Source organism: Pagrus major, chromosome 6 (genome assembly GCF_040436345.1).
Source record: "Pagrus major chromosome 6, Pma_NU_1.0".
NCBI lineage: Eukaryota > Metazoa > Chordata > Actinopteri > Spariformes > Sparidae > Pagrus > Pagrus major.
The window spans coordinates 22,531,951-22,554,579 of record NC_133220.1 but is presented as its reverse complement, the minus strand read 5'-3'; the positions used below and the strand labels follow the sequence as shown (position 1 = coordinate 22,554,579).

Here is a 22,629-nt window from a genome sequence, read left to right as displayed (position 1 = left end):
GTCTTAACCTGGCAACAGTTGTCAAAAGCGTCCCCAAAACAACACATTATGTAACTAATTGCTAATTATTTCCATTAAGCCATTTCTTTAATGCATAATAACCATTATCAAGTACACGCCTGTGTGCACACCCTGCAAAACCGGGTACACTAGACTACACTCTTAAAACGGAGTATAATCAAATGGACCTTTTTGACACTGGAATAAAGGCACATGATACGAGTAAATGAAACTCAACACTATGCAAACAATACTCTTTATTTTCTTCCACAGGGAAAACACTTTCACAGATTTTTTAAACAGCAACATAACACATTATTATTAGATCCACTTAAACTACTTTAACTGATAAATACAAAAGACAGTAAAAAAGAGGCACACAGGGTAACATGATTGTGGTTTTTCTTATATATAAACTGTATATATACACAACTAGACACAGTCATTACTGCTGCAGGATTTTCCAAACTCAGGTCTGTGTCTTCTTTTATTTCAAGTTTGACTTTCCAAGAGTCCGCTGGTGCAAATCACAATAAATTAACACATCAAATAGATCACTGTGAGAGATCAGGCAGTGTGTAGCTGTAGTGGAATATTCCTCAAATGGTCTACCATCAAAAGCTTGTGGGAGACTTGCTTGTGAATCACATATTGGCAAAGTTTTGTTTACAGTTCACATCAATAGTTAAAATGGCATTGGTTCGAAAAAGGTTAATGTCGAGTGATCTGTTGCCCCAACACAGAAAGATTCTGTTAAAGCTCAGGACATTTACATTTCAATCTGACACAGTAATAGCTGCCAAGCATCAAGACTCACTGTTTTTAACTAATTTGCTACTTTATACTTATCATGTGAGTGGGTTAATATCTAGTCTCAGGTGGTTTATTAAGTCTGTTAGTAATTCAAGTGAACTGGAACAGCCACAGACACATGTAACTATAAAAAAAACACATAAATCTTCAATCTAAGCAGCTCAAGTTCATAACATAGTGACTCAATCAAGGCAACATTATACACAAAATGTAGTTAAAAAAAGAGAATATTTTGCTAATTTACATTATATTACAATTAATCTATTTCCTTCAAACAGCTAAGTGAAAAGGAGCACTTTATTCCTCAACTACCAAACTGCAAAAAGTACACAAAATCAAAATCTCATTATTTAGCAGTGTGTTTTGGCTACAGATAGCTACATCAAATGCAGCATTATTTGTATGATTAAGTACCTAAAACAGTTCACCTGACAGCTTTAGTCATCTGAGATTAACTTCAACAATGGCCTAATTGTTAGTTACATGAGGAAAGTTATATTAAGAACATTCACATTTTCAATAAGCTAAATACAATGTGCAATTGTGGTGGACATTTCTGTGTTAGAGCTTCTGCTATCTTTAAAGACTCTACTGCCAATTACATTTCTTATATAATTGCTCCAAATATTAAAAAAAACAACAACCCTGTATTTAATGACAGAAACTCTGTGATGATTATAGTATCTGTTTTTTGGGAGACTAAATAACCAGTTTGGACACCTCATTTGCAAACAAAAGTGGCATTTTAAAACAGCACTCAATGATAAAGAGCATTTATCCTGTTTCAATCCATAAACTGCTCTGCAATCAGTTCTACTACGACTGAGACAGGAAGTGTTTCATTCGACTTTATAGTAACTTTGGAGGATGACATTTTTGTAATTGTTCCATTTGCCTTACATTGTAAGATGTTCCAGTTTTTTCATCCTCCCTCCATATACCCAAACCCATCCAAGCAAGTAAACAGGAAGATGTTAACGTCTATAAAACAGTTAATCTGTCTGATTTTCTGACTATTTCACTTTGGTTAATTGGGATAAAAACAGCTGCAGCTTCTGAGTCAATGTGTTCAGTTTGCGGTTCAAGTTCAGGTGGCCTTGTCAGGTTTACACTTGACTTACATAGTGAGAGCCATCATCTATAACCCAGTTCCCTTGAGTGTCATCTGCAGCTCTTTGAGGAGCCCGTCTTTGGATAACCTGAGTTAGCAACAGAAAAAAAAACAACCACACTTTTAGAACCATGATGAGGATGTAATGGCAAACAATGACATACATTTAATTTGGTAATATGCAAATTATCCTGGTGATTAGTTGTATATATAGTTGTATTTATCTGTAGCGTCCCAATTAAGTGAATGACCTACACAACTCTTTCTTTTCCTGGTATATTCAGCAGTTTGTAAATATTGTAAAAAACAAAACAAAACAGTAAAGTAGTGGACTTCAACAGATGTGCTTGCATTTAAGAACTGGATGAAATTAGGCCAAGTTGTCTGGGTGTCTGAATAACCTAAAGCAATAAACAGAAATCTAAATATATTGTCTGAATGATGTTAACAAGGAATCTCCAACAGCTTCAGTAGTTGGTAATCATTTTTCGCTAAATACTGTTTAAAACATGTTTGTTATCACTTAATTTATTTTACTTTATTTCATCATATTTGTATTTAAAATCAATGTAATTTTCACGTCAAATAACAACTAGTTTAAAATACCTGTTTCTGTCGTACTTTTGGAAAAACATGATAGATAACTTCTACAAAATAAATGAGGGCTGACTTTAGTTTTTGCCCGTGTTTCGGTTTCTGCTGGTGTGGCTACATGAATAAAAATAAAACATTATCATATAAACCCATTTATCAGGTCAATCAAGAGGTATAAAAAATACTATGTGATTCTAACTTTCTATTCTTTTCCAGGAGGTTTTGGCATGAAACAAGTTGTGATTTCCAAGTGTTAATACATTCATTCAGTCAAGTCAGAAGTCACTTCAATGACAAAATCGATCACGTAGTAAAAATAATTTCACATCTTTACTAATCAAATAAGTCAGTGATGACTTACTATCACTTTTTGCAGCGTTTTTTATTGACAAACTGTTAGTAATGCCAATTGTTACAGGAAAATAATTGTCTGCTTACCTGTTCATTGTATCTCTGATTTTGGTAGCCAGTTGACTCCCGAGTTGACATGTTTTTAACTCTAACTGCTCCCTGTCTGTCAAGAGAACGGGACCTGGGTGCTTTGAGCTGACTGCGCCGATGCCATGACTTGAGCTGTTCATTTACCACTTGTTGTGAGAGACCACTGGAGCGGTAGAGTGGATTGTCCCACTGAGCTGGGGAGGGTGGGAGTCTCATATCAGGAGGCCTCTGCGCTCTCTGTTGGGGCACTGCGGTGTCTTGATACCAATACTCATATCTGTTGGAAGGAGAGGGAACGTGCTGGGCGTAATAGCTCCGTGCCAACTCCAAATCAGGTGGGTAGACCATTTCTTCATTATAATAGGCTTTGTGGAAACTTGGGTTTGACTGGTGCCTGGGATTATGGTAAAAGCCAGTAGTGCGTGGGAAGGCTTGAGGTCCATAGCTGCCAACTGGGCCAGAGTGCGGGAATGCAGACTGATATTGTTTGGGAAAATCACAGGGCAACTCCTGACACGGTGAGCTGTTGTAAGATGTAAATGAGTGTTCAGAGTTGCTATCCTCAGAGCTAGCATGGTTTACATAGCCGGCCGCAGGGGGTGGAGTCTCTGGTAGAGTTATTGCGTATTCTGTCAGTCGCCTCCTTGGACCTCTGGTGCGACCACGGTCCTTTTCAAATGGAGATTCAGGGTTGGATAACCTGTGCAAACACACAGATATGCTGTTAGAAAGTGCATTAGCATGGCTACTTAGCAAACAAACAAACAAACTCAACTTTAAAAATATGTACATCTCACAGACCATGGCTTTTTCATTTTTTAAAATGATATGTATGTGATTTGCAGCTAATTAAAGGCTCAATGTGGGAGTGCTACCGACATACATTACTGTACATAGCAGTGGGGGAGAAAAAACGATTCTTGGATGCATCTAGATTCTCTCATGAAAGATTATCTTGACGCTTTAAGATTCTAGCAACACTTAATCTACAGAGCAGAAGCTGATTTTTTTAGAGACGTCTTACATTTTACACAGCAGCCATCTTGGCTCCCTCTCCCAGTTTTGGTAAGGATGGTTTAGCGTGAGCAAACTAATGGAAGTAAATCCATCTGTTTATTTTAATTATGGATCATTACAAATACAGTTTTAAAAGAAGCAAGAAGTCACACAGCGAGTAAAAATAAATCATGTATAGAAATCGATAATCCCCTTTGAGCTGGAATTGAATCGAATCATGAGGTGAATAGAGATTCCCAACCCTAACTGCGGATGTATTTTAGGTGTGGCTACCTGAGGGACAGTTGTCTGTGCACACGCATCTCTGGTGTGGAGGGCGTGCTGCTCGATTGGGTGCGGCTCAGCTTCAGATGGGAAAGCTGCACTGGCAGAGCAGCTTGTGCTAAGCAAGCCTCCAACGGTGGCAACAATTCACTTTTGGCTGGACTGCTGAACACACAAAAACAGCAGCACAAAGTTATGTTTTGTTTTGTTTTACAGGAGTTATTGCATGTAAATGTGCATGACATAAATCCATCACACTGATAAAAGCAATACACATTATCGCAGGATGGAGTTTTTACTACAGCAATTGACTACTGGATAGTAAAGCCAGAATTCAGCCTCTTTGTCAAGGTGTCATTATCAATCAAAAGGATTTATAGTCTGGTGTCAGCTCTTCCGTTGGCTGCTGTAGCACCAGTGCAAAAGCAGATGGCAGTGTTGCACATTCATGAACATCACTGACATCTGCTTTGTTATATAGTGCAGGAACGAGAGGGTTCGCACTAGAAATCACTTATCATTATTGAAAAGAAAAAGTGATTTTCATCTTTTTCAAAGCCATCTTCATATCAGCAAACAAAAAGGACATACAAAACAGTCCAAGTACACCAATAAGTCTTTTTCTGCATGAGGGTGCACAATGTTTTGTTAGTTACCATATGTTTCCAGGACCATTTTACTCAAAAGTTTGATAATGCTCCTTGTAGCCACAATCTGCATTTCACACATTTACTACAATTCAAGCACCACAAACAAACAACACTTTTCAAAAAACTTGATGAACAGGAAAGGAGCCATGATGGATGGTCTGTGTTACCTCTTCTTGCGCGAGGAGGAGCGCGACTTCTTGCTTTTCTGGTAAGGTTGGTCGAGACTGGACTCCGACCACGGGGAGTGCTCGATGGGAGGAGCATCATATGCAGGGCTCGAGGTTAAACTCAGGCTAGAGTGGAGGCTCGGATGGGGAGACTGGACTGGGGTCAGTGGCAGTGACTGTGGAGCCACAAGTGGAGACACGTAGGAGCCATCTACAAAAGAATGTGAGGACACAGAGGGAGGCTGGGGAGGATCGCTCTCGCCTGGATACGGGACACCTGAGGACAGCTGTGATGACTGGCTCGTCACTTCTAGAGAAAAGAAGAAATGATGTAGGGTATGATACCTGCAGAAGGGTATTTAGTATTGCTAAACATGCATCTCTTCCATACATTCATTCCTTATATTTATTTCTTTATCTTTTATTAAGAGAAACCATGAGCACTACAGGATTCAACATAAAAACTTTATGGACTTCTGGACATTGCTCTCCAAAAAGTTGGTCTTGCTCTTACTCTCATCAACACTAGAGTTAAAAAAAAAGCTTTTCCACTTCTAGAAATTGCGTCATACCTTCATCTTGCACTACAGAATCAGACAGAGAGCTGTCATCAGATGTACCCAGATCTGAAAGACAAAAACAGACAAAACTCTTTCATATTTCTGTGAAATATCAAACCAAACAAATCTATGAAAATTGAGTTATGAAGAGAAAATTAATGAATTCCTTGCAAAGATGATTATCAAAGGGATATGACGTCAAGCTATCCTCACCGTGTTGAGCAATATTAAAAGCAGGGAGTGGTGATGATCGACCATGCTCCAGTCGCAGCTGAAATGCCGTCTCTTGTAGCTGTTTGAGTTTTTTCTCCTCTCTCTTGCACTGCTGTATGCGGCTCTTTCTGACAGCCTTACTCAGGCGATCTTCGTCGCAGAGCTTGCGTGCTGCCTCGAATATCTTCATCTGAAGCGCTAACTCAGCATCTACCAAACTCATTTTTGATTCCTGTAAAAGTTAAAAACAGTGTGATTTTTGAAGGTTTATGCATTAAAAAAAAGAAGAAAAAAATACATTATTCAGTCTTGCAGTCTATAAATGCTGCTTATACCTCTGCTCCTTGAGGGATGTTTAGTTCGTCAAGTTTAAACGCAGCTCCAATGCGTCTGCGAATCTGCGGAGGCTTCTCTCCAGGCAGTAGAGGGTAATCATCTGGGAGCCGGCCTGTCAACTCCTAAACAACACAGACAACATCACAAATCCAACTGTCCACAAAGCAACTTTTGAACATGACTAAAAGTTTATTTTTCTGAAGACAGAACCTGACTGGGTAAATACTTTATTGAAATAAAGACATCTTTTTAAATGCTAATAAATCCTTTTGGTTTAGTTGTTCAAATAAATACACACACATCTCTTCAGAGGGTTTATTCAGCCATGTCCATGCCGGTTTTGAAATGAAGTATCTTATTCTGCTCTCCCTGCATGTTGAGGCATATAGGTTCAAGGAATCTGTTGCACAATTCTGCGTTTGCCGAGATTTCCTTTCACAACACATTCTCTGGGTCTCACTTTCTCACTGTATCGAGTATCCGTGTCCAAACCAACGCACCGTTACTGACTTCATTTAAGGAACAGTCATAAAAACACTGTTACTTTGAGTCACTGTTTGCCAGCCACCTCTGCAGACAGACAAAAACTGAAATGTGGCCAATAAGATTAGTTGTTCTTTTGTCACTGTGAGAAGGGAGAGGCATCATGCCTGCCATTAGTTCACCTAAGCATGTCCCAACAGGAGCGCCCTGCCTGAGTGTCAGCAGGAAAGAATGATCTGTCCTGGGATTTTACCCCGGAGCATCGACGCATGGCAGAGGTACTCCTGACGGAATATGTGTCCGTTCTTGAAATGACTTCATGTGGCAATTCTGTGAATCACCTAATAATTTACAGTGCAGAGCGAAAGAGGCAGAACAGATTGAGAATGAAAGCGTGACGTGATCATGCTGGATTGAAAACCAGACTGCTATGGGAAAATGGCTCTGGCTACCACGATACCTCTTCAAAAGCTATGATACATTGAACAAACCTTATTGCAGCCACAATGTGAGATCTAATTTCACTACACAATGTGTCTGAAAGGATAAGGATTATGTTTGTTTTCTGCTCAATGGTAAGAGTCAAAATAATAATGTCGCAAAGGAAAGGAGGGTGGATTAAAAGACCTTTTGTTTCCTCTTAGTGGAGTTAACCACTGTGACATTAAGGTCAAGCTAATGCAGACAAATCTGAAAATGCATCATGCAGATAAGTCGAAATGCATCAGCTTTTTGGACATGGACATACACCAAGTCAGTGTTTTTGAAACACAAAAAAAATCTGAAAATCTGAATTGAAAACCCCAATCTTATATGGACAACTGAGCATTAGGAAACTGCGATCTGTGATTTCCCTGTAAGCTCGCATTGAACTGCTGGTTCAAAACAAAAATAGTGTGAACATGGCCGAACACATCTCAGAAATGTCCGTTCTTACAGGTTACTTTGTTAACCTTCAGTAACAATGCGTCATCAAACATCCTGCCTTCACTGAGCAACCCCACCTATCTAATCTTTTATAACAGGTGCTGAATCATGTGAAATACGGCGAGGACAGTGTGTCACAGCTCGCTAAATTACGTAACAATCGTCTGCTATTGTTTTACTTTGTCTAGGTCTACTAACACCTTCCTTAAGATTTAATGATCTGAGATTATCATGATTACATGACTCATTTATTCTGTGACTGTGTATTTATGTAAATGTTTTCAACTGTCAGCCTGTTGATTTGCAGATTACTTACAGCTTCTCGGATGCAGAGTTTCTTCAGCTCCAGTAAGCAGCGCTCCAGTCGGTGCTGGAGATCCTGGTGTTTGAGCTTCATGGCTCGTGTGTGTGTGGTCACATCCTTTGTGTGTGTCGTTGGGCTGTCAGAGCCTGTAACGCAACAGGAAAGAAGCGTATGGACTCATGAGATTAATACGTGACTAAAGTGTGGCTGACATTTGTTATTCAGTGCTTAAAACATGTGACCATAAGTAAGAAGAACTTAAAGTAAGAACTTCCTGAGTAAAGTCAAAACTTAAAGCCGTGGCACCAGTAAAAGTAAATGGGGACTTCAACGAATGATTACTTTCAATATCACCTAGTCAATAAATGTGAAATCCAAAAATATGAGAAGTACCTTTTATAATTTCCAACATCTTTTTTAGCCTGATCTAAACACTGAAAAAAAAAAAAATACTTGAGGTAGTTAATTTTATGATGGAAGACAAAGGAAAACAGCAAATCCTTGGAACCAAATATTTCTAAAAAAATCTTCACTTGATAACTGACTTTTATCACTTATTTACCAAACAAAGAAATACATTAATTTATGAATGTTCATAGTTTAAGTTTCTCTTGATTAATTGACAAAAGTGTTGGACACAAAAGCATATATACATTTGCCAGTTTCATGGTCACACCTAGCTGAAACTCGCAATCCAATACAGAAGCCCGGCAATAAATGCTGCCTTTTATGGAGCTTATCATGTTCAGTTTTTGTTGACATTCGTCACAGCGATGTTGATTCAACTCTGTGGACATTTTGCAGACTGTTGTTTTTGGTACTGTTTAATTGACTTGCATTAGGCTGAAAGGTGTTTTAGTATAAATTAGCAACTCAGCAAACATATGGACATAATGTGTGAACAAATATGTTTTCGTAAAGGACAGCCACAATGAAAACAAAGCTAATCAAACATGCAGAAGAAAGGGATGCTGTGTAAGTATTTTATCATCGTAAATATAATCTGCTACAACTGTATTTGTTCATATTTTAAGCATTAGAATAACTTGTAGATGTTAAAAAGCCCCTAATATGCCAGGTCCTTCATGTTTGTTTTTTTTTAACTTGGGTTTTCCGCTGCCTTATTAAGTAATCTGGCATGCTCATACCATGGTGCCTGTACATTATTTTCATTAGAAAATCCCCTTTCATTATACTGCATCAGATAAACTCTTGAGGCCACTACAGACAACACAATGGCGACATTCAACAGAACGTACCTTTTGTTTTTTATCGTTGTTTTCATTACTGGCATGCAGAGTGAGTGGCAAGATCTTCGAAACTATAAACAAAATGTGAGTGTTGGAGGGTGCTGTCTGCAGCCTTGGTGACTAATGACATTAAGATTAGACTCAGGGCTGTGGGAGTGGCTTCAGGCAAAATACATTGAGGGCCACATACCTTCAGAGATTATTAACAGGGTCCCTGCAGGTATTTACAAACGTCGGAGGAGCAACAGGAAAGAAGTGTGACAGCACTACAATAGGCTAAAGAATTCCTCTTCCGCGAGTGACAATCCCTCTATTCTTTGTAGGTCGACACTTTTTCATTGTATAGAGCAGACATCACGTGGCTCAATTAAGGCACAAGGAATGTCAGAAAGGCCAGAACTAATCAGTAGAAACTGCTGGGTGATGCAGAAACAAGCCTGCCAAAGTTTGCTGTTAATTCTGTGGTATCATTAGCATATGGGACTGAGGGAATTATAGACCACCAAAGGTTGACCACCTTTAATGAAGTTGACTGTGGCAATCGCAAAAAAATTAATTAAATCCCAAAATACAAAGAGCAACAAATTTATTTGAGTTGCACCTGTTAAATCGATGAATCGTTTGACGAATCAACCAATACCCTTTTTTTTTTCAGGGCTGTTACTGGTTAGAATTTAAGGAGACTGACAGCTGATATTTGGAAAATGACTGAAAATCAAGTTAACTGAGCCTGAGAACAGACTGTTCATATATTGAGTGGAGGGACTAGGGTTTGTTCCTCTCCGTAACCTTCGTGGCAGCCTTTATCACACAAGCAAACTTGGTTTATAACTGTGCAGATTGCCATACCATCCTGCCACCCCATATCTAATAATGCTCTCGATTACGGCCTGCTAGAATAAAAACATAATCCCTTGATCCACCCTATACACCCTGCATAAAAACTATAATCTCTGCTGTAAAAGAGAACACACACTTTCAACCAATGTTATAGGAATGCATGGCTGAATCTGTGGAGTACTCTTGATTTGGATTACTTGCACTATATTCACCATGTTGTGCAGGGTGCAGTTACTAATCTAGCAGCAAGTCACAATGAACAGCATTGCATTTTAGTTTTCACATGACAACCTGTTTTTTTCAATTAAGTAGATGACTTGCACTTGTTTTCAACTGGCTGGAAATACTACAGAAAACAAATTAAGTGAAGTGGGGAGTTGATTTAAGAATATATAAAATTTTAATTGAGGACCTCACTGAGACCTCTGCTGCCAAGAGAATTACAGCAGTAGTTCTTAACTCCATGTAATCTGCTATTATTGCATTATTCTCTGATGTCATTTTGCTAGATACTGGGAAAGCTCAAATGTGACTGATTCAACAATGATCTCACAATAAAAGATCAAACTGTGCCAGGAGAGGGTTTATGTTACAATAAGAGTCTGAATTTAACATGAGTAGAATAAGTAGGTAGAAGTAAAATGTGTTTTTACTTGAAAAATATGCACATTTTACAAGTAAATATGTTGATCAATTAGAAGAATAACAGCTCTGTCACATAAAACATGACTGAGCCTACAGTAGTGAATATGACATTTTTACTGATGACAAAGACGTGTTTTCACAAGTGTTAAACTTAAGGTACTGACCATCTAACATGTTCACTCAAGGTTCTGCGGTCACTTACTGTCTTCAGTCATACACGAAACCGACATGATTACACAATATGTGTTTTGACTAAAGTTAATTGAGCTTCTTTTGGTCTTCTGTTTGAGGTCACTTGAAAGCAGGTGCTGAGATAAGATTACCAAGGGTTGGACTAAGCTGTGTGCTTAGTTTCAACATTGATTTGGGCCTCCAGCAAGAGTCTATAGGCGAAAAGAGCTTTGTGCTTTGCTTCTTAAATCAATGTGTAATTTATATCAAGGGTGAGACTCTCACAATGCCCCAGTGTCCCCCAGACTCATTTATTTTCTTCTAATTTCAGGACTCGTGATGTCGGCCACTGTCGCTGATATAGATTTCTAAGAGTCAACACCAGTCTTATACCAAACCTAGCAGCAGTGAACTATACTGACCCAATTGTAAACCCAAAACCCATGTTTGTGCACTACTGTTATGAAGCCACGTGTTTGTCAATATAACAGTCACCATCTTGTTTTCTGAAGCCAGAAGTGACCATATTTGGACGTGAAGGTGGCGCTAGGAAGGATATCCTGATTGTATCTGACTGAGAAGCCGAGGACACACCGTGGGCAATCAAAGGCTACACCTTCCCTAAAACATACACTGTTTCATTGTCTATTTTAGTCTAAACGGGTACACATTTTACAAAATGAACATCATGTTTACTTGAAGACAACTTCAGACTAGCAATTGCAACCATACATTCATTTGAAACCTGTTTACCGAGGTAATTAATCAAGTGAGAAGAAGAGTTATTTTCTCATAAGCTTACATACAAAGAGAGTTCTCTTTGAAACCATCAGAGTCGACCCCTGCTGTCCATTAGAAAGAAAGCTGGTTTAAGGCACTTTAGCATTGGCTGGAAAGCTCCATCCAAATTTTATACAGTAAATGCACTGACCCTAAATTATTACATTAATGATGATGCACATGTGTAGTCCTGTAAGCTGTTATACCCTGAGAGAAATGTTAAGAGGATCATTTTTAAATGTAGCCTTGACCATCAAATGTATTAATGTTGCAGTGGCATTGGGGAACACCACATGGAGAGGCTTAAGTTCCTTCATTTAACACAAAAATGTTTGTGACTTTGACAGTTGCGCTGATACTACTGATAGTGAAGTGATATTAAAAAATGTCTTACCTGAATGAAGGATGATGCCACTATCAGTGTCACTGATCTCTCCGTTGCCCTCCATATCAGTAGATTTCTGTTGCTGTTCTTCAGTGGATAATGTCGATGCTCACCATTTCCTGGAAGGAATAACTTCAATTTTAGCATCCATTACAGTTTTCAAGCTTTTTCAAGTCAACATCAACGTGAATTTTGATAAAAATCAGGAATCATTTGTGGTGAGGTCTTTTTTAACACAATGCCCAAAACAAAAGGCTAATTCCAGAAAGAAAAGCAAACATTTCAACACAATGTCAATGAGTAAACAATGTTTAACAGTTCACACCGTTTTTCTGACATGTTCCTATTGTGTTAGGTATTACATGAGGTATATTGACAATTTAGCTCCGCCTGCAGCCTCATAGAGTCCATTCGGGTATAGGGAGACAAAAAAACTCTGAAATTAAAATGGGATTATACGCAACTAGTCACCGGGCTACAAACAAAAACAATAGATGAGTAGACCAAATCCAAAAGCCAAAGAGCTTTAACACAAGCATTCCAAAGACTACCCATTACTCAATGACCTATAGCTTGAGTGATTCAGGTGTGACTTCAGGTTTGCCTTCTTGACCCTACAGTCAGGTGTAGTCATAGTCTCCCACAGCGTGAGTACACATACAATAAGTCTAGGGTGTTTCCTGTGATTGCCTGTTTGTAAGTCTCTGATGTCATATGATCGGCGGCATTATCTCATTCCTTCAGATAAGAAGCTCAGGACACATGAGCCACATATTCAGCTGGTGCCAGATACAAAGTGTGAAACTTGTTGGTTAGATCATTAACTAACTGAATACAGGAATGTGGCGGTGGCTGCATACCAACACACATGGGAAGCTAACGATAGGAAGCTTCTCAGCAGTCACTGTTTTGAGGAACAACCAGATGAGATGGAGTTATGAGCTTCGACACGTATGAGTTGTTTCGAGCATAAGTCAGTTCAGCCACATGGTGACGTCCAGGAATACAGGGATCCATAAAATGTGTCCCAATGTCATCCTGAACATGACAGGAACATGACACATCCTCCACACTGCTCATATGACTGTGACTGGAGCATTCACACCTCCGACTTACAGATAATTAAAACAGAACCCGTTTAAAAAACAAATGTAAATGTGAGCTTGGTTTTGCAAAAATGTTTGCACAATCTACAATCTTTGGTTGGTACTTTTGCCAAACAACTGTTAATTACTACTAAACCACTTCACCACTAAATTTGGCAGGCAGTGATTCGCATGCTGCTCAGTGGGTGAACACAGTCCTACTCAGGCAAACGATCATCTCCTGTATATCTAAACATTAAAAGCTGCAGTTAGTGTTCACATTAGTGATCAATTTGATGGCAGCAAAAATAAAAAAAATCTGGAAACAAACTCACGGGGGCTGGCACTAAAGGACTCATAACTAATCAATAGATAATTATCACCACAAGGAGGTTATGATTTCACTCATGTCCGTTTGTTTGTTGGTTGATTGGTTTGTCAGCAGGATTACACAAAAAGTACTGAATGGATTTCCATGAAACTTGGAATGGAGGATGGGTCTCATTTTTGAGTGTGGATCCAGATAAAGAGATGGATCCAGGAATTTTCTTCTCATTTTCTTTAGCATTAAGAGATAGGGCATTATTGCAACATTTCCGTTCATTTCTCAGGATGGAACAGGTTGAATCAGGCATATTAAGTGGCTGTTATATATGAGTGAGTACAATTTGATGCGAATCCTAGATCGGGTGAGCTTAAATTATTGTTCAGCAATTACGGGTGGTATTCCCCTCTACCGAGTGCCCCTCTAGTTTGTTTGTTTGTTTTTTGTAATCCTGCTAACAAACCAACCAACAAACTACTGAACAATTTTCCACAAAACTTGGATGGAGAATGGGTCTCTGCCCAGAATAGACCCCATTAACTATTGGTGCAAATCCAGATAAAGGGGACTGTCCGACATTGGCAGAGATATGTGCTCTACTGAGTGACAGTCTAGTTGACATGCACAACACAGAAAAGAAACAAATCTTCACATCAGAAACTCTGTAATCTTCATACATTTGCCATTTTTGCTTGATAAATTACTTAAACAATTACATAATCTTTAAAATAGTTGCGTTCTGTTGATTTCCGTCACATAGATCGACTGACTGATTAATCAACTTCATGTTTCAGAACAAACCCCACCTGAAAATACACACTAAGACACACTTTACTTTAAAAATAGGGGTTTTCATATGTCTTGGGGTATTTTGGCTTTTCAGTTTCCCACTCACAAGTTCACGTTGAACTGAAATCCCCTGAAAAACCAGTAGACTCTCATCCTTTCACTGCACAGGGATGGAACAGTGTTTTAAAGGGAGGGAACCGAAACTACTCAAATAGTTTAATGCACTGATAAGCAGTATCTTGCCATCAAAATATACAATGTGAACTATTATATTGAGCAGTCATTTTTCTAAATGTTTCATTGTACATATTAATAATGCCAAACATTTCTGTTGTGTGTTATATTTCCTGACAAATGTGTCTTTTTGAACAGACTTTTACACACACAAAAATACAGACACTTAGGTACTGGCATCTCTTTGGGAATGAGTTTAGAGAAATAGAACAATCACACGCAAAAAACAAGGAGAGTAGTTTCTAACCTCATGGTGCAAAGAAACTGTTCTGAAATCCAAAACAAAAATCTGAAGGCATTTGCAACTGTCAGTGTAAGTACCACAGACAAAACAAGCCCACAACACTGACATTGTTAACTCAATATTAACTCAAAAATACTATTGACATAATGACAGCCATTAATCCGAAGTCACCCAGAGGACACTAGATTAATTTAAAAAAAGACTTACAGCGCATGAAACACTGCCAGTTGGACAACAAATAAAAAACTTACTTACTTAATGAGAAACTTAGAAATATTGTCAAAATCCACAGAGTGAGACTTTCCCTCAGAATTCCTGACTTGAATGGAAATGCACAAAACCCGAGCTGAGTGGAGTCTGGACAGGAATGAGAGACTCGCCCACTAAAACAGCACTGCCTGCTGAAGAGGAGTGGCCACATACACAGAGGGCTGAACACTTGAGTCAGTATCATATAACTCAGAGCTCCTGTCTAAAACTGTGTCAACAACAATGACACACATGCTGAGAAATTACGCCTCGCTTTACCATCTTATCAGTGTCTCAATAGATGGGTTGTGGCAAGTAGCAGCCTGAGCGAAACATGTGTCTCATTACTAATGCACCATAAAAAATTACAAAGTATGACAAAGACGAGGGGCAAAGGAGAAACACATGAGCAACAACACTGAAGCTATTAGGCCTGTCACGATGACTACTTCTTGTTGGACAGCCTTTCAAAGAGCAATGAACTTTAAATTCTTAATATTTAAACTTTGGATTTTCAGGTTGAAAATTGTGAAAATATCCTAAATAAATAAAACAAAAATAAAACAAATCACACGAGCAAAACAATAAATAAAATGTACAAACCCTTAGCTGCTGCGCCCAATTAAGTCTTACAATGGTAGGGAAAAAGCTGCGAGTTATTCTGGCATCATGTTGGCTAAAATGTTAGTGACATTCCTCTATAAACATAACGTGTAATATAGAGGCCAGCAAAAATTATGAAAGTCGTATACACACACACCTATAAATTGATAAGACGTATACAAATGAGTGGAAAACTTAATTAGTGTGACAGGCCCAGTTATGATTTCAGATTTAGAGCTGAAACGATTATTCGATTAAATGATCAGTTGATCATCAGAAAAAGCAACAATGGCAAAAATAATATGATTTCAGCTTCTCAAATATGGAGATTTTCTGGTTTAATTCATGTTATATGATAGTAAATTTAATATCTTTGTGTTGTGAACTGTCTTTTGAGATCAAAAAGCAATTTGAGGACATCACCAATTTTCCCTATATTTCATGAACCAAATGATCAATTGACAAAGTATTCAACGGATAAATTAATAATTAAAATATTAAACGATTGTAACCACAGCCAGTTTATCCACATGATGTTAGTATCCAACAGCTTTTAGCAGTCTTACTCACTGTTAAACTTAGTCAATATTTTTTTAGCCCAGGTTTGTGGGACAACTTGTGATATAAATATATAGAGCCAAAATCATGCTCACTGGTTACGGAAGAAACTATAACTTGATAACGGACTGTTGATGGCACCCTCAGTTTTCTTATAATGACAACAATAAACTAACAATAAAAAGATCAAACATCTGGTTCAATGAATTTCTACTGCCATCTCCTGGTTGCTCAAAGTGAAAATAAAAATGGATAACCAATTACAAACGTAAAGATTTACTATCTTAGATTTGCAATTAGAGCTTCTAAACTTCACCACTTACGGACTACCAGTGCCAAGACTCTTTTGTGGCCAGCCATTTTTGCCTCCACTAAAAAGGGGGGAAACACATGGCAGCGGGATAGTCCACATGATTTACAGAGACTCAAAGGCAGCACCTGCTCTGTAACTGCATGGCTCACATTCATTCTGAATCTCAATATTCATTTTGGCTTTCCAGGAATGTTGGTGCACAGACACTCTGGAAAAAGGTCCAGCAATTCCCAGACACTCAAGAATCAGATCTCAAATGACATGGCACCGAGAAAGCAGCAGACATTTGGTTCAGTAACTTTAGGTTTGAACCAGGCACATTTTACACATGCCTTCATGTTTGGCACTGACAATGCAGTCAAATATTATATCTAATGTCTTGCATTATACTGTATTCATTTGGTTGAGAGTATAGGGCTGCAACTTACAATTATTTATTTTCATTATCAGTTAATCTGTCTATTATTTTCACGATTAATCTTAGAAATATCACAACAATATGAAAGATTCTGTCTTGACGTCTTCAAATAGCTTCTTTTGTCTAATCTCACATTTAAGAAGCCAGAACCAGCAAAAGTTTGACATTTTTGATTGAAAAATTATTGAAACATTTGATTATCAAAAAAAGTCTACTAATCGTTGCAGCTTTACAGTGAGTTATAGTCAATATTTTAGCTGTCATATAGTATTGCCATTGCACTAACCTATAGCAAAATACCAGCCACTCCTTTTAAACTCGACCAATAAATCAGCTAGGCTGATTGATTACCAGTGTATATGGCAGCCAATAAATGATGAGTAATTGAAATATATAAAAACAAAGATAGGTTTTACTGCAGCACCACCATCCTATAGTTTGACAACCAGAAGGTTTTCAAGTGTCTAACTTCCTTGGTTGAAATTGTTGAAAGTCCTTCACTAAAACAATGGGCAGAAATATTTGAAGAACAGGATACACTCAGGTAGTTTATTAGGCACACATACAACCGTCTTCAGCTGTATGGTAATTTTTTTGGGAGGGTGTACTTTGTGGTGCTGTTGAACTGTACTGCATTGTACTGACAGGCGTTTCTAATATTCTGTCGAGCTGAATTATATCAATGAGGGTCGGCTAAATAACAGAAACACCACTTTGTATGATGCAATATAGTTCCACGAAATGTAGCCTTCAAAATGATATGATCATAAAATTGATTAAACACCTTCTCAAACTGTTTTAAAAACACAACATTTTTGATTTATTGCAGTACACTACATACATTTTAGCTAGGTGTACCAAATTACTGGCACGTGATTGTAGGTGTAAGGAAAGTCTGACAAGAGGAATATCAACTACCAGCTCCTGTAAGGTCAACAGAATAAAAGAGCAGCAGCCACATCTTGTGTAAACAGGATGCATACCAAACACATTTTGATAACCACAAATCAGATAAAAGACAAGCATGCAAATGAGAAACAATCTCTGTTCTGATCATGGGAAACTAACAGTTAAGAGGTTATACAAACACTAAAGCCAAGAGCTTTCCCAAGAGGGAGCTGAAAGAAAAACCTCAGGCACATTTTAGGTGCGACACTTCAGAGTTGGAAGGAAATCAGTTTTATCACAATGTTCCTTTTTCAATACTGTAATTACGATTGTGCAGTGAAGTTCATCATGCTTCAGGTGAAGAAGACTAGTGAAACAACTTTGCTCTACACTGAAATACAACACAGACACTTGTCCAGTGTTAAAGTAGCCAGTTGGTCGATGTCATGGGTAGTTTATATAAACCAGAGACAGAGAGAGGCCTTTGTGTAGCCGACACAGCAGCTGGCAAAACAAATTCTTTACATATTCCTGTGTCCTTTTATAAGTGCACGGCTAGACTACTACTGCCAATGTGTAGAGCCATAAGCTGCCAGGGGAATCACACATTATCCCTCAATATTTTGCAGTTTGGCTCTTTACACCAGGTGCTAATGGATCATTTTGCTGTAACGATGTTTAAATCAAGGTGGTGTCAATAAAAAAGTGCTATAAAGTTAGACTAATGCACTACAAATCCTAAAGCTTTAAAAGGCAAACAAAGCAGCTCTTGGAGCTGCTGGGATTTCCTCCTTCCACCTCTCTGCCTGCAGCCAGCTTTAAGCTTTATGTTGCCTAAAGGCTCTAATTGTCTGTAATAAAGAGGTGAAAAACTACTACATGCATCTTAAATGAGCAAGCGTGCAGATGTGGCGTGTCTGATGTGGATTACTGAATTAGAAGTGTGTGTGCCAACATGCAAATCAAGGTCTATTCTAAACTGTGGCCAAGCCCTAGACTGTGGCTGAGAGTGAACACGCTTAAACACATCAACAACACCATCACACAGTGTGGGACACATTTATACCTAAAGCTCCTATGTGAAATAGCTTTAAAATAGAGAGAAATCAGATAGGTACACACAGTCTGATAGTTCATTGAAGCTATATAATGTTTACACTGAGTGAAATACTCAAACACAAGACCCAATAAGTCATTTTTAAGGCTATACAATTACATTAAATGACATATTCTAGATGTTTTGCACATTAACCTGACACATTTGGTATTTCTGGATACTCTCTGCTACAATTCAAAATAAAGTTATACGAGTTTGACCAAAGTTAGGCCGCACAGCAGGAGGGTGTAATGACTGTCCCAGCCTCAGGGCAGTGAGGTATCAGAGGTTAAGCCATTTCTGTCCTCTTGCCCCCTGGTCACTGCTCAGGAATGTGCAGACTGAGGATATGTTTCAATTCACAGAAATCACAAACTAACTAACGGGACAACTACGTTGATGTGGAGGTTAAAGTTAAATATGTGTATTGTCATATAACAAAACAGAGTGTGAGTCCATGCAAGACACCATAAAATACCCCTGTGACCTCATTGTTCCTCCCAGATATGCCTTCTTTAAAGAGCTGTCCTTTTCTGTTGAAAGAGGATGTTGAACTCTTACAACTTCTCTGCTGGTCAGTGCAGTCAGCTGTGTGTTGTTGTTTGTTTGTTTTACACTTTATGGCACACCTTTAAAAGTTGGTTCTCTAACACAAAACTGACATCCATAAAACAAACAGTCAGAAACTGTTATGGAAATCCAGGATCATTGTATGCAGAAAAAGATTAAAGACGGAAAATTAAGAGAGTTAAGTGTCCTCAGATGTAATAAACATACATACACCTGTGATGCATAATTTAATAATGTAGATTTGTAAATTCAAGAGGATTTACACATTTAAGTAAAATGGTACTTGATCCCACTTGGAACAATCAACTTGACATTTGAACTAAGTATCAAAAAATACCTCTGGGTGAAAAAAGTCTGATATTTTTGTGGTATTTCTTCATCCACCCGCTCAGTCAGCTTCATAAAGCTGCTGGGCCTCAGCTTTGAGGAGTTTCTCAAAGTTTAGAAACTCGCCCCAGCTATGAGCTTTTCACCAAACCTCTAACTATCCAAATACTTGTTTTCAAAGGAACACGGAGTTCACCAGCATTAGTAAAAAACCCACTGCGAAAAAGCATACAAAGTAAGTTAAACAAAACTACTACTAATACCGTTGCTTTTTGCTCTTACCTCAGTAGCTTGTTAGCTAGCTAGCATCGTGCCTCATCTGTATCCATGCAATCTGCTCTCCATTGGCTCGCTGCCTCCCAGATTTGAGCTGGAAGTTTATCTCTATTTACATTGACAAACTGGCTCAAGAAAATAACACAAAGTCGTTAAGTTACGCCTCAGTGGTCTAAACGAGAGGATACATAACAGCACAAACATTAACATAACGTTTTACTCTCCAAACGTAGCTTTTGTTGGAGAGGCTACTTCTGAGCCCTGTTAAGTAAAGCAATGCTCTGCTGCCTTCACGTCCTGTCGAAAACATGACGGAACCAAACACATCTAGTGTTTACCATGGTAACCGCGTTTCCGACACGTGGCTTTTAAATGGGTATGCATGTAAAACTTAGTTATCAAAGTCAATATTGCGAAGGTGGAAATCATCAGAACAACTCAATATGGCCATTTAAGCAATTAATCGAGGTATCGTTTACGGCTCATGTCGTTGTTGTATCCCCTCCCTTTGTTCCTTTGATGTCACGAATTCTGCCAAGATGCCACTTGATTTCTAAAATAAAACAATATCCACCAAATAAAACAATCATTCGATGGATCAAGTCGCCATTATTGTCATTTAGTGGCAGTTGAGAGTGCTACAAGTTATGTTTAACACTACAGTTTTAGAAATCACGATCTTAAGATGGGCCCGTGAACGCCGCATGGATCATCCACTTCTCCGGTGCTGTGTGGGCGGTTTACGGGCAGTGAACGGAGGGATGGTCATTCAGCGGAATTTGACGTCAAAGGCACGTAGTTATTTCTCTAAGTTGGCCAAAGTTCATTTGTGTGTACGAAGAAGGACAACGTGTGTTGAAGTGGCCCAAAATTGGCATGATATACTTTTAATTTCAGCCACCAGGCGGAAGCAGTGCTTGACTTTTAATCCTGTAAACCACGTGATCTTCCACCGAAACGCCACTGATCAATCAATAGGTCCATGGGATCAACCTTGGGATCAACACCTCAACAGTATCCTGTTTTTAATGTGACCAAAGAGCTGCTTTGATTTAGTAAGCCGTCATTAAATGCTGCATTAGAGTCCCACTGACCCTGCAAAGGAATCAGTAAGTAAAGAAAAATTAAAGAATGAACAATGTTAATGACGTCCAGCAAAAGTTGAACAGATAAAACAACACAGAAGATGCCTTGAATAAGTAAATTCTAACTAATATGAGTAAATTATACCCTTGAGAGAAATATAGCCCATTTACCCAAACATGACTTGAAAAACCTAATGATTGTCAGTAGCTATTAAAGGTACGGTGCGTAGGATTTAGGAAGATCTATTGGCAGAAATGGAATACAATATTCACAATTATTTTTTATGGTTAGTGTATAACCACCTGTGTTTTCGTTACTTACAATGATCTACTGAAGAAGCGTGTCCTCTTTTGCAGAGTCCATCCAGGCCCCCAGGACGAGCGCCAGGCTTTGAAGCCAGTTTTCGTATTGGCCAAACTGTGTAATTACAGTGTCACGTGATGCACTGGGGCCCAAATACTTTTTCCCCATAAGCTTACATTGTGAAAGAAGTGTCTGTAAAACAGTGGATTAATTCATTTTTTTTTTTAGCCATTCGGTCCAATAAAATTTACAAAGTCTAGAAGAGCTGTCCCCATTCAAGTTAGCCAGGTGCTTAACCGGAAGTTAGGTGGCTCGGTCAGGCGAAAGTCTCTAGTGAGCATGCTCTGTGGGCCCTACAATGCGGAAGATGGGCGTGTCATTTGGCTTCATGCGCCACTGAGCAGCTTTCCTAGAAATGAATGGGACTACGCCTCCATGGCTGTGTCCAGGTATAATTATAACATCCTTGAGTCCATCTTGTTGCACCACCATGTTCCTACAGAAGCCCAGAATGGACAAACCAACGCTGGCTTTAAAAAGTGCCTTTTGCGTTTGTCATGTTTCTAACAGCCACCATAGGAGAGTGTGAGGTGAGGCAATCTACTGTGCATTACAAACCAAGTCTTTCACTCAAATAGACATTTTTGCAATAGAAAATAACCTTTTAAAACAAATATAATGACAAATATTTGCTAAAACTGGAAAATTAAAGTGATCATCACTACTTTTCCTAATCTTATTTCTAATAACTCTGGAGTGTGCAATGTACAAAATATTTACATTGTTTTGGTTTGTCATCACTTATTTTTTAAACCAGTTTTTCACATTTCACATAATTGTAGTCCAAATTCAACATATGCTATTTACTGCTCATTCAGTCACTATTTAGGTTGATTAAATCTTGTTTCCACATTGGGAATTCTGATAAAAAATACTAGTTGTTAAAGCAGTTAATATAGTGGTTTTTCAAAAAGTAAAACAAATTGACTGCCTTTGAATTACAATAAACATGTACAATGATGTGTGATATGTGAAACTGAAATTAAAATCACATTTTGTCACATTGCAACTTTGGTCCAGGTTCCTGTCCTCATCTAAAGTTAAACAAAGTTTTTTTTTATTTATCAGCACTTCCTTGTTTTCTTGTTTCGAGAGCCTCCAGTCAGACACAAACACATTTAACCGCAACCGTCTCTGGGGTGTGATTTCCCAGGCAGTTAGTTGTTGTGACTAAATCTGAAACCGCAGTCCTCTGACATGTTTTAATGGCTCTTTTATTTGGAGTGAGAGCCGTTCTTTGGAAAAACTATGAGT

At 38.4% G+C, this 22,629-nt stretch overlaps 1 protein-coding gene across 2 annotated transcripts; it reads right to left on the bottom strand.

Moving 5' to 3' along the window:
• Positions 1–242: 242 nt before the first annotated feature.
• inavab (innate immunity activator b) lies at positions 243–20,165 on the bottom strand. Of its 2 annotated transcripts, none has more exons than XM_073467369.1 (10): positions 19,933–20,165; positions 11,961–12,070; positions 7,893–8,026; positions 6,166–6,288; positions 5,831–6,062; positions 5,630–5,683; positions 5,058–5,367; positions 4,250–4,405; positions 2,957–3,659; positions 243–2,012 (listed from the first exon to the last, which is right to left on the bottom strand). In XM_073467369.1, the coding sequence occupies exons 2-10, from the start codon at positions 12,013–12,015 to the stop codon at positions 1,920–1,922; spliced, it is 1,860 nt and encodes a 619-aa protein (XP_073323470.1). In that variant the 5' UTR covers positions 12,016–12,070; positions 19,933–20,165; the 3' UTR covers positions 243–1,919. The 2 variants fall into 2 exon arrangements, with proteins under 2 accessions (XP_073323470.1, XP_073323471.1); XM_073467370.1 differs by lacking the exon at positions 19,933–20,165 and adding an exon at positions 14,884–14,918.
• Positions 20,166–22,629: the final 2,464 nt, after the last annotated feature.

Bases quoted from the DNA above. Each gene is read 5' to 3' on its own strand.
- inavab (XM_073467369.1), bottom strand. From the start codon at position 12,015: ATGGAGGGCAACGGAGAGATCAGTGACACTGATAGTGGCATCATCCTT. The intron at 6,063-6,165 runs GTATAAGCAGCA...TAACTTTTACAG, and splicing joins ACATCCCTCAAGGAGCAGAG to GAATCAAAAATGAGTTTGGT. The intron at 2,013-2,956 runs GTAAGCAGACAA...TTGCTAACTCAG, and splicing joins ATCAGAGATACAATGAACAG to GTTATCCAAAGACGGGCTCC.